General features: G+C 45.8%; 1 protein-coding gene across 1 annotated transcript; it reads right to left on the bottom strand.

The window, feature by feature from the left end:
• Positions 1 to 3,510: 3,510 nt before the first annotated feature.
• On the bottom strand, positions 3,511 to 9,857 carry gpr146 (G protein-coupled receptor 146). The gene is made up of 2 exons (XM_056580821.1): positions 9,566 to 9,857; positions 3,511 to 4,666 (listed from the first exon to the last, which is right to left on the bottom strand). Exon 2 carries the CDS (start codon positions 4,587 to 4,589, stop codon positions 3,546 to 3,548), a length of 1,044 nt encoding a protein of 347 aa, XP_056436796.1. The 5' UTR covers positions 4,590 to 4,666; positions 9,566 to 9,857; the 3' UTR covers positions 3,511 to 3,545.
• Between the last annotated feature and the right edge of the window lie 3,174 nt (positions 9,858 to 13,031).

Genomic DNA, 13,031 nt, shown 5'->3' on the forward strand with positions numbered 1-13,031 from the left:
CACAATCAATCTGTTGTTTGCGGTCATCGGAACTGAGAAAGGGGTCCAGTGGTATCCCCGCCATTGCACACCATCTTGAAGCCCTACATACAATACGTACTGTATGTGTCCGTTCCATGAGTGCTCAGGGAACAGACACATACGGTGTGCGTTGTGTTTGTTGCGAGACGGTGGCGTGCATATATACAGTACATTACAGTGCCCCGTTAACACTGTGATTCCACAGGTAATTACTGTGTATTAAGCAGTGTAATGATGTTTAACAGCATGTAGTTCATATGCAATAACATATGTTGCTTAAGGGTGTAGTATAGGGTTAAGGGTTAAGGTTAAGGGTAGCCGAAAGAGCAAGTTACGCTCTGGGGAGTGGTGAGGCTGTTTCATAATGTTAGTACATCTCAAGCTGTTATAGGTTGTTACATTGTTTATAACATGTGTTATTACACTGTGCCAAGGCCACTGGCATAAAAAGCATAAACAATAAATGTAAGAGCGCAAAGTACAGTACTATTTGTACTGCTGAGCAGAGATGGATGAAACAGGAGATTAGATCCGTCCCGTGAATGGTAACACTTGGAAATGAAAGACACAGAGCTTAGGAGAGGCCTGTGTGTATTTCTAGCAAAATTACTGTTGGTTGTGTGGTGGTGACATGGATTTGTGAGAAGGATCAATGCTAGCATTGTGCTCCACAGCAGTGATGCATTAGCTTATTGAAACCGCTTTGAATAAATGGCCCATTTATTCATCACTTTTTATCAGACAATAACATATGAATATGAAAGAAAACAGGGCTAGTAGATAGGATTTGTACGTTTATTGTGTAATCAGGTCTTCGACTCAGTTGACAGTTAAAAATGCTACAGTATCTACTGTATAACTTTCTGAAGATAATTTATTGAATTATTTTTTAAAAAGGGCATGGTGTCCCCTGGTATATCTCTAACACACTCTACATACACACTTTCCGAGACTTTACACACAGATCTTGGACACAAAGCAACCGATCAGAATGTGAATTTGTTTTTTGGTGAGAGCCATTAGTGCAGTGTTATTTTTCACTCATTTTCATTTAAATATTTTGCAGACATTAGTTGTTAAACCGAAGAGGAAACTAATGTATGTGATTTAACCACCTTTCAAGGGAACTTTACACATTAGTGAAGGCCCCTCTGGTCTTCAGTGTATTTAGAGAGGTTACAAACTACGTGATTTGTTGATAAAATGATTATTTTAGGGATATGTTCTGAAGGTATTGCATGCGTCCAAATAATAGATGAAATAGATGCAACATGTTTAGTGCCAAATATAAAGACAACCTGATATAATATAAAGACAACCTGATTAATGATCACTGGGGGCCATTATGATTAAGGCTAAAGACGGAGCCATCATTAGCCTAGCCTTGTAATGTTTAATCAATACTTTAAATTGCTCATTCAATTAATCTATTCTATTGCTTAAGAGCATACATGTTGAACTGCTTATCAAAAACGCAATGTGTTAAGAGGTCCCAGGCATCCTCAGAGCTGTGGTGTAGGATTGACACGATGTGGAAGCTTTACAATGTGGAAGCTTTAACACACCTTAATCATTGCCACTGGGATTGAACTTTAAATTAATGATTAACTGTGTTAAGATGATCTGAGATAGTACGGGAACTGTCCGAACTGTTATTATTTTATTGTGGCCTGCTCGAAGATACAAGCATGACTGATTCAAGTCACACCTCGAAGAACCAACAAAACAGGAACCATGACAAACATTTAATGCCCGTCTCAAACACTTCCTTCATTACTTCATCACATGATGCTTTTCTGTTTGCCAACTTCACTTTTTGTAACCATGCAAATTTACGAAGACGCAATCGTTCTATTGTAAGTGATGTAAGAACAAGGGTTGGTTATGTATTGTTAGCAGCTCAGAAACGATGCGTGACTGCCAATCTCACTCGGTGGTCAGCAGCAACACACAAGTCTGTTTGACAGTCGTGAGCTCTCTTGTTTTTGTCAGCAAAGAAGTCCTCATAGGAATGCAGCCATTTTGATCGACAGAGCGTCTGCCACAGGTTTTCTGGGGTCAGCCAATAAACCCAATCTTTCCACCAGGGAATGTGCTTGCCATGCAATGACAATAAATAAACTGGCCATCCTCTTTTACACTGTTTACAAAAAAATATTTTATTATAATGAAAAGCAGGAATATATCTAAATTGGGAAAATGTCATAGCATATTTACTCATTTGTTTTTAAACTAAGTGGGAACATTCCTTAGCTTTTCCCCCCATGCGACATGCTGAATACCCTTAATCCTTCCAGCAGTGCTTTCAGTTGTTACGATGGCGCTCTCTCTCTCCAGCACAGCGGTTGCAGGTGTTTGGCAGGTGATCCTCTGTGCTCGTGTGAAGCGTTCTCCTGAGTTTCTGAAGTCAAACAGTCCCGTCTGCATGTCTCCGCTACGCTGCTATTATAAGTGCCTTTTTACCCCCCCCCCCCCCCTCCCCCATTTGAACACGCGCTTCTCCCCGAGGAGCATACAGTATAAACTGTATATATTTGTGTATATTTATAGCTTAAGAGTTTCATTTGATGCTTGACCGAGGTAAGTGTAATCAATACAAATTGATCCGGTGTTTTTCATGTCTTCACTAGTTCCAGAACTAGTAATAATAGTTTAACAGGTGACGTGATTTCATCATAGATGGCTAGAGGTACGGCGGTTATGTTTGAACCCCAGATACACACATCCTTGTTTGAATCGTATATATTCTATCTATATATATATATATATATAAATCTGTCTAGATTTCTAAAATGGTGTGATAATACACTGATGCAACAATTCTGAAAAAAACAAAAACAATGACAGTTCTGTCCATGCGTGAAAGAAGATTTCATACCCTCTGCATAATTCAAGTTCCTGATTGTAGCTCCTTTACGCTACTACTGGCATATATAGCCATATACAGATAACAAATGGAACTTCAACACAGTTGTCTTGTGCATATAACAAGGTGTGTGTGTGTGTGTGTGTGTGTGTGTGTGTGTGTGTGTGTGTGTGTGTGTGTGTGTGTGTGTGTGTGTGTGTGTGTGAGAGAGAAGTAACCAAAGGGAGAACTAAGATCTAAGGCGTACAAGTCGGCAAGTAGAGTTCCCTTTCCGGTTCTAGTGATCAAGTGTCATAGTGGAGCGAGCTTTTACCTAGCTAACGGACGACAGAAAAACAACACAGCACTTAGTGGTATTTAGCAACTTAGGTACGACTCTCCGATCAGATACCCCTCATATGGTACGAGAGCTCAAATCAAGTTCTGGACGACGGTCAACGACACAGGAAATGCCGCTCTCAGCAATGTCCGCTTCTTTCACAGTCCACAGCAGCAGCAGGAAAGCGCGACAGGATACTGGCTCTGTAAGGGGGGGGGGGGGGTGGGTCGGGGATGGGGATAAGTGCCGGCTAGTCCAAAGAGAGACTGGGGGGTTGGGGGGGGGAGAGGGGGATGGGGTGGGCTTGGTGGGATCGGACCGGTCTCGGAGCGGGGAGACTCACGTGACCACCTGCTGCACGGCGGAGCGTTCGTGGGGGCAGGCGCGCTCGCGGCCGCAGTGCAGCCGCACGAGCAGCCGCTGCAGCTTGTGCGAGAAGTTCTTGTTCATCTGCCGGTACATGAGCGGCATGGCGAAGCTGCTGGAGAACGCCATCAGCTCGGCCAAGCACCGCAGGAAGTAGTACACGGTGAGGCCCGGCCTTCTACTACCGCCGCCGCCGCTGCCGCCGCCGCCGCCGCCACTGTGGTTGCCCGGCGCGCCCACCACGGTGTGCACCAGCAGCGTCATGTAGTAGGGCGTCCACAGGGCGAACTGCACGCACACCGACGCCAGCAGCAGCCGGTGGATGGACGGGTCCAGGCGCGCCGAGTCCTGGTCCAGCGGCGTGGACTCCTTGCGGATGCGCAGGATGAGCGCGAAGGCGTACAGCACGGCCGCCGCCGGCACGGCGTAGCCGATGAAGATCATGATGGCGTCGGCCGCCTCCTTGTTCTGCATCTTGGAGCACTCGATGATCTTGGTGGACACGTGGTTGCACACGTAGAAGAGCAGCGAGGAGAAGCTGGTGAGCACGGCGCCGCCCCAGATGAAGCCGCACACGTGCTTGGTGTTGTACACGCTGGACATGTAGGTGCGCGGCAGCGCCCGCTCGATGTAGTAGTCCAGGCTGAGCAGCGTGGTGGAGTACATGACCACCAGGGAGGAGACGTTGAACAGGATGAGCAGGGTGATGTACACCTCGTTGTTGTACTCCCAGGCGGGCCAGCGGGTGAAGTGCGGCCCCAGGAGCTCAACGGGCGCCACCAGGTTGAGCACCAGGCCGGCGATGGCCATGTTGACAAAGTACACGTCGGGCATGGTCATGGACGCCTTGTTGGACAGGTTGACGGCCACCAGCAGGGCGTTGTAGCACAGACCCACGGGGAAGCCCACGGCGAGGTAGAGGACGGAGAACGCCGACAGGATGAGGCCCAGGTCCTGGCAGAGCTGGTGGTCCGCGTCGCTGGCGTCTGACTCATTGTGGGCCATGCAGCTCCACATCGCTGAGAGGGTCCGCGGAAGGCCAGCGTCGTGGGGGGGGGGGGAGGGGGCTGGAGGGGATGGTAGACTAGGTGTCACTGGAAGAACAGAGAGAGAGAGAGAGAGAGAGGGAGGGAGAGAGAGATAGTGAGAGAGAGAGAGAGCGAGAGAGAGAGAGAGAGAGAGAGAGAGAGAGGAGAGGGAGAGAGGAGAGGAGAGGGAGAGAAAAGAGAGAGAGAGAGGAGAGAGAGAGAGAGAGGGAAGAGAGAGAGAGAGATGAGAGAGAGAGAGAGAGAGAGGAGAGAGAGAGGAGAGAGGAGAAGAAGAGGAGAGAGGGGAAAGAGGGAGAGGAGGAGAGAGAGAGAGAGGGAAGAAAACACATTAATAACGGCACATTACTTCACACAGTCCATCAAATAGGATGGCCTTGTTTGAAGAAAAAAATAAAAACATGGACACAGCAACAAATCGTGAAAAACAAATAACCGAAAGGGCAAAGAGAAGCCGTAAGGACTTGGCACAGATTCGATGTCCAGTCTTTCTCCTGGGACCTTCGGCATGGTGGGTTAGTGCTGACATGGGGAGCAGAACGGGGTTACTTTGAGGAACATTCCTGACCACTGTGCCATTCTGTGTTGCCCAAGTTTCCTGTGTCTTGAAAGACTTGTACTGTAGGGCTTTGTGTGGTAATAACAACGAGTCACTCAACAATGGTGAACACTGTGCCTTTTTCCCCTTCTCTCTCTCCATACAACTGAATTCAAAACTAAATTTGATTCATGGGTCTCGCCTACTTTTGTGGTTCTTGGTTACAACTCTGTGAGGCAAAAGGAGTCCCCTCCACTCACAGTGAACCCAGCCGCGACATGGCCATTATTACCTAATACTATTAATCCCACCTCACTGGAGATGACTCGACGAGCATGAATGCCTCACAACATGTTTCACTGGGCCGCCACAACCTTGTAAAAAACTTTTTTTTTTCTTTCTCTTTTCAACACTATCCGTTGCAAAACACCATCTGGCCCCATGTGGAAGAATACAAACCTGGATTTATTTTCATTCTTCCTTTCTTTTTTTTTGGAACAAAAAGAGGGCCAATTTCTCTCTCTGTCTGGGTCTGTTTCTCATTCCGTATCTCTGCCTGTATTGTATTTATTTCTTCATATGCGTCAGCTAGACGGCGGACAGAGGCAGGGCGGAGGATGTGCGTGTAGCAGGCTTTCCCGCTTCGCACGGTCAAGCGAAAAACAACACAAACGCTGAAGCCTCTCTGACTGAACCTGCCCGGGTCTGCTCGGGAACGCTCGGACACCAACGCCCGGACCGAAGCGTTTCCGCAGAGCGGAGGAGGAAAGGGTGGGAAGAGGGCAGGAGGTCGGGGTTTGTGTGGTGGTGATGGGTGGGTTTATAGAGAGTGAAATGTGAACCGGGCTCTGGCGAGAGGTTAGCGAAGAACGAGGGGCTGGGAGGTCGGAGTTCAGGGTGGGGTCGTGGAGGGAGGGGGGGCTGTTTAGTGGCGCTGAATCCGATACATGGGGAACCACACTGAGAGGATGGCGAAGGAAGACGTTGGTCAAGGGGGTATCTGGTTTCATAGCCCGCTAAACATGTGTAGCAGCCCCTGTGATGAGCTTTGGCATCTCAAGAGGACGATAAACCAAAATTGTTCAGATGTAATTAGCCATGGTGAAAAAAAGGTGTTACATCGCATAGGGAGATAAGAATATTAATAACACTGGCGACATGAGAATAGCATTGGGGGACATCCAGTGAATAGATTTCAAATTCAAAATGTGGTGCAATTGGTCACCAAAACAGTACAGAAACTTCCAGAAAGCTGCCTTTATTGTTTCCCATGCACACTGCAGGCAGGCATTGTTGTGTACAGCAGGATAAGTAAGGAATGCCAGCAAAGCAGAGCATTCTCCTGTTTGACTTACATAACACCCGTACAGAGGTACTGCTTGGCCTGAAGACTCACCCGCACGTAGCAAACACACACACGCACACACAAACACACACACATCCGCACATACACATCACCCACACACATGCACACGCACACACCCACATACACACACACACAAACAAAGCCGCACGTACACATTACACAGACACACATGCACTTGCACACACACACACACGTTCCGAGCTGGATAGGGTCGAAGATAGTTCTGACTACTCTTTAATAAGAAACCCCTGCAACCTATCCCCTGGGAACTATAAAGCCCAGCCAATTGTAAACACGCGCACACTATTCGCACCAAATCTGACTAAGGCCAACTTGGTTGGAGGCACCTGGCTGCCTCTGGTGTTATTCCAGAGAGCATGAGCTGTCTCGGAATACCGCTAGTTGCCTGGTTGTCCCGGCCCCATCACCTGCTTCCCTTTGGGGATCTCTGTGACTAATCAGCATGAAAACGGCTTTGGAGTGGAGTCTATTTAGTTTCTGCCTCAACTGAGGTGAGATTTGTGCAAAGGGGCTCGTCCTTGTTGACTGGCTGCCTTGCATTTACCTCGCATTGAAAAAAAATGCTATTATGCATTTGTGGTTTGTCGGTGTTGAATGAGGCGTTGAACCGTCCATGTATGACACGTTTCCAAGTAAAGCAGGAAATCAGGGCTGTACGAAACATAGGCGGTCACCGCAGAGATTGTGATTCATGATTCACACAGTGCTTAGATCACGCTCCTATTCTATCCTATTTGTGGTCAGATAGTTATGCACGAAATCCCCAATGTCGCAATCACAAAAAAGTGAATTTGATGTCTTATCAGTTTCCTGTCTTTCTCATGGGCGCATACACTCATAACATGGGTGGGCCAGGGTGGGAATCGAACCCGTAACCGTGGCAGTGTTGGGTCTATTAGTTGAGCTGTAACGTCACCAAAAAAAGACTACTTTAAATGGCCAATCATCAGCGAGGCATGATTTATTCATTTTCTTAAACGCCTGCCATACGCATACAAACACAAGTCTACGACGGTAACACGGCTGGTGAGGAAACCCCGCGTGTGAACTTCCCTTCACACCGTTCCCGGCTGTCAGCAACAGTTACGCCCACTCCCCTCCAGACGGGCCGCGATCAGCACGTCTCGGCCCCCCCCCCCCCCCCCAATGTGTACCCCCCACCTCCTCCCGAAAGTGTTTTCACTGTCAGTTGAAGCCAGATCCTGGAGCTCTGATAGGAAGATTGTGATAGAACGGGAACGCCATCACCACCACCCCCCCCACCCCTCCCACTCCCATGTAACCTTACGGGAATCTATACCGAGGCCCTTCTCAGAAGAGTGATGTCACATGATGCTGATCTGCGGTAGTGAGTGTGTGCCGTGTGGAGTGCAGTCTGAAGGAGGAACGATTGCATCGAAGTTGAAACCCACGGGTTTTCCGTACCCCCTTTAACCGACCTAGGTAGTTGATTCATTTACTTTATCTTTTTAGATCAAAGGCCTGAGTACATCATGCGCAACGGTTACTAACAGGTCATTATTGTGTTATGTATAATTCAAAGGTCTTGTTTAAACCAGGTCTATACTTTGCCTCAAATGAGGTTATACAGGTAGGGTCTGATTTCAGAGGAAATACCTTGTTATTATATGGAGGGCTCCACTGCCAAAATATAGATGTTGTTGAAAGGTGCTTTGAAAAAGCCCCAATTTAACTGCCCAATACATCTTTGGTCGAGATGAGAGGAAGAGGCCAACAGAAGCCAAATCTATAAACTAAGTGCCCGTAAATGCCCATGATTTATTTATAGCATCCAGAGTTGTTTCCTGTTCCATAATTCAATGTTGATGATCTCTAAACAGGTAGGCACCATACAAAGGTCATAATAGCTTCCTTCCCGACTGGCAAAAGAGAATAAAAAAAAACGTCAACAGTACAAACAGGAACAAAAGTCACAGATCAATGGTCAGCACAAAACAGGCTTAGTAACTTTAAGCCCCCGCGCACGCGTCCCTGGGCCACTAGGTCACATGGATAAAGTTAAGGACGTTGAACTATTTGGTCGGGCAGTTGTTTCAACAGAGCTGTTGCGCAGAATAAACACTTCTTTTTTTTCTTTCTTTTTTTTACATCTCAGGACTTGAATGGATAGCTTTCCAGCCACTGATCCAGCCACTAAATGCTACCTTTAATTGGCACTTAATTAAAATGTTCACGCGTGCCTATTATGTTTTACTGCATAATGAAACGAAGCTTAGATTAAGACTAAAAACGTGTTACTACAATCCCAAAGATAAACAAATATGGAATGTGCACACGATTTGCTTTCCTCTACACTTAGTAAGCTCAGTTCTGGTCTTGATTCTGCTAAACTCACAATGTATTAATTGGTGACATTTTCTTACTGTTTGAATTAAACACATTTATATGGATCCTATGTTATAACAATTCAATAGCAGTAGTAGTAGTAGGCTAGTAGTAGTAGTAGTAGTAGTAGTAACGTCACTATAATTTTCCTTGTAGTCTGCATGCATATTCTGTGACAGGACGCTTGTCGTTTACCATGAGATCCACATTTAAAAAGGCTCAACCCACTGCAAACAATAGGAATCGACTTGCTTTTTCACTTGAGTATTTCTTAAATTGTAATGTTGAACTTTAACAATCAAAACAAATGTAGCCTGCCCTGCAGCCACTATAAAGCCGTCAAACGTCAGTAGAACCAGTCTAAACTAAAACAATATCTCGGCAGTAACATTACCCTCTTGCCGTGCATGTAACGCTGGGAAGATTGGGATATTCTGTCATATGTACTATGATTATACTACTACTACTACTACTACTACTAGTAGTAGTAGTAGTAGTAGTAGTATGATAGGCTACTATCACTTTCCCATAACATTTACAACTGTTGGCATTACACACGACCATCTGAACGCATGGAGAGCTTTTCAGCCCCTAAAGCTTTTAACAACATACATAACTGTAAAGACTACTACATTTGCTCATTAATAACAACAACAAAAAACGCAGCAAAACTTACCACTCAGATATTTAGATCGTAATGCCAACAGATCTACGGCGGCATTGGGTTAGATGTAGCGTTTCCATTGGTAAAACTCCGTTGCAGCATTTCAATAACAGTCGAGAAACTATCTTTATTCTTACAAGCGACCAGAAAGGGAAACTACAGCGCTACATGTTTAGTTTGAAGCGCTTTCCTCGGTCCGCTTTGCCCATCGGCTGGGGCTTGTTTTCGATACGGGACGGCATATAGCCTACTACTTACTGGGACGAGTGGTGCTGAGCGCTACAGTGTATACACACGTGACCCTCCCCCACTGTCTCCTTGATACTGGGCTGGTTCTTTTTTGTCGATGAGGCCCGAACGGCCGTTCTGTGTTCTGATTGGTTGCAGATTGTGACCGTGGGGGATGGGGGAGCCGTGCGGAGGGGAGGATGAGGAAAACATTTCAAACTTACTACAATGCACTTTCTACTGACTTGCAATAGTTTTCCCTCACATCCATATCGATATATATTTTGTAAAGATGTTTCTTACCCTATTCGCAGCCAGTGAGGAAATCGGCTTTGTGTGTGTGGAAGTTGAAAATGAAAAATGCATTAGGTCAGTTCATTCATGCCTCAATGCTCTGGAAACGTGCACAAAATGCATTTTGATTCACACAGCACAATTTAACTTAACATTATGAATGTGCTGATGTCAAAGCATACACAAATAAATCTCAAAAATCATTGGTGAATCTCTATGGATCTTTTCAGAAATGTTTATATCATACCAATTAAGTTCTAGTTTGTCCATCAAAGACACAGTAGTCTATTTGTCTATTAGTTGTAGACATTTTGAAGATCAACATTACTAATCCAACTGTGCATGATCATAACACCGAAAAAACGCCCTTTGTGTTGTGAGGATCCACATCAACTTTAATAGAGCAAGCCGAGTTTCACTAAGACGATTATGGATTACAGATTGGCCCATCGGTCAACCCTTCACTGTGTATAGCTCACCTCATCCTCCTCATCCACATCGTCATCCTCCACAAGCCACCGAGGGCAGCTGGGCGCAGGACGAGATCCCCATGGCGATAGGGGATGTTGGATTGGATGAACCTTTCCTGGGTGTGTGCGGGCGAATCCTCCTAGGGAGGGATTCATGGTCGGCTCAAGCAGGGATTGTGTGCACCGTGATAACATCAGGTCTGCATTAGTGCTCTCGTAGGCTGAACCGTTCTTTAATTTCCTGCACAGCCCCCCCCCCCCCCCCCCCCCCCCGGAGGGGCAGGAAGGACAGACAGACAGGCGGAACCTGGAGCTCAGGGGCGCAATGGTGACTGTCTGCGACTCCGAAGCCGACGTGTAATCACATGAGGGATGGCGCTCATTCATATCGCTGTCGGGATCAACGGTTACCCAGAACCGAATAACAGGGAACTACAAGTCTGGTGTACGGATGCAAGAGGCATGGCTTCTTTGGTCTTAATAGGAAGAATGTACAATGACAACACACACACATACACACACAGACAGACAGACAGACAGACACACAGACACGCACACACACACACGCACGCACGCACGCACGCACGCACGCACGCACGCACGCACGCACGCACGCACGCACGCACGCACGCACGCACGCACGCACGCACGCACGCACGCACGCACGCACGCACGCACGCACGCACGCACGCACACACACACACACACACACACACACACACACACACACACACACACACACACACACACACACACACATATATACACACAAAGGCACACACACAGACACAACCACACATACACACACACACACAGACAACCACACACACACACACACACACACACACACACACACACACACACACACACACACACACACACACACACACACAGACACACACACACACACACACACACACACACACACACACACACACACACCCAACAATACTTCGACGGTACGTAATGAAATTATTGTTATAGATGCTGGGTGTCATCTCTTCAGTCTCAGATATTCACACACTGACTTTCAACGTCCTAATAAGCCTCCCCAGAGAAATGAAAATGAAAGATGTTATGCGATGTTACAGATTACAAGGTGGATACCTTCGGGTTTCTGAAGATTGACCGTACAAATTGTTCATTTGTTATCCACTCCCCCTGGGTGTTACTGAAAGAATCCTTTGACAAGAGGATTGATCCACTATGTTTTCATCACTGTTGAGTTAAATAAGAAGGAAGGCGTCAATGTGTGAATGTATCTGATTCTACGCTTGTGGTTTAGTTTCAGTATTATCAATTGCACATCTGCAAACCTGATACAAAATCCACTAAATCTGTGCTGTGGCACCATGGGGAAAAGGCCTTCTTTGAGTTTCCTGCCTCGTACAAGACAAACGGAAACCCTGCGTAATTAAATGTACATCCGCGTTTCAAATTAGATTGTGGTGGAGTGTGGAATGAATGGGGTCCTAGCCATATAGTCCCTCGTAGCAAATTACAATGGAGCCCTGGAACACGTGATCTTTGTCTTCTTAAAGCATTATCTGTAATTAACTGGATCTTTAATTACTGGGCTTGTGTTTGCATGCTGGGCTGCATAAGTAAGTGATAAGAAGAGCATGCGACTGTGTCTCCCTTCATGCATTGTCTCCATGGGACCAGCCTTAGAACGTGTTTCCATGTTTATGTTGTCAGCCAAATGAACAAATCAAGTATTGACTTTGAGCCTTTCGTCAAACGTAATTATGTTGTTATCACAGCTAATGATGTTTTCATTGCAAAATGCCATAGTTCATAATTCAGAATACAAACACATTTAGTCTAAATGTCCTTTGGATTATTGGAACAGTATGCTTCTCCAGGTACCAATTTTTAACCATGACACATTAAACAATTAATTTATCCTGTTTAATCGTGGCATGTTCAAGAAGATGCAACCTCAATACCTGAATAAGAACTGGCATGGCTGACATTATGAAACATATGTTATCAACATACGAGTTGTTGCTTTTCCCAGTGGGAAGGTTTAGAATGTCTAACATCTTTGATGCTTTTGCATTGGATAATATTACAATCATTTGTCATCACATCTTACATTGAACATTATTCATCCGTTTGTGTGTAATCAATAATCCATGTGCCTGCATGTTTTACGGCTTACATACACTTACTGGGACATGGATGAGCACTGCTTCAGTTTAACTTATGTTGAACAATGGCATCTTATGGCTTGATAATCACTGCACTCTCAATTATGGCGTACACATCCAATATTCTCTGATCACACCCTAATCTCCTCAATAAAGGCGGGAATTAGAATAGGAGAAACAGAGAATATACTCATTCAAGGATGTTGCTGTGAGGAATTGAATTCATATCACTAAATGCTATTCCATTAGTGCCAAGAGGTTCTTTTTCTCAAAATGTTTAAGATTGACCTGAGTAATCTAATTTAAAAGGTGATTTTGCAGTTCGATTACCCA

The sequence above is a fragment of the Gadus chalcogrammus genome, chromosome 2 (assembly GCF_026213295.1).
Source record: "Gadus chalcogrammus isolate NIFS_2021 chromosome 2, NIFS_Gcha_1.0, whole genome shotgun sequence".
Classification (NCBI taxonomy): domain Eukaryota; kingdom Metazoa; phylum Chordata; class Actinopteri; order Gadiformes; family Gadidae; genus Gadus; species Gadus chalcogrammus.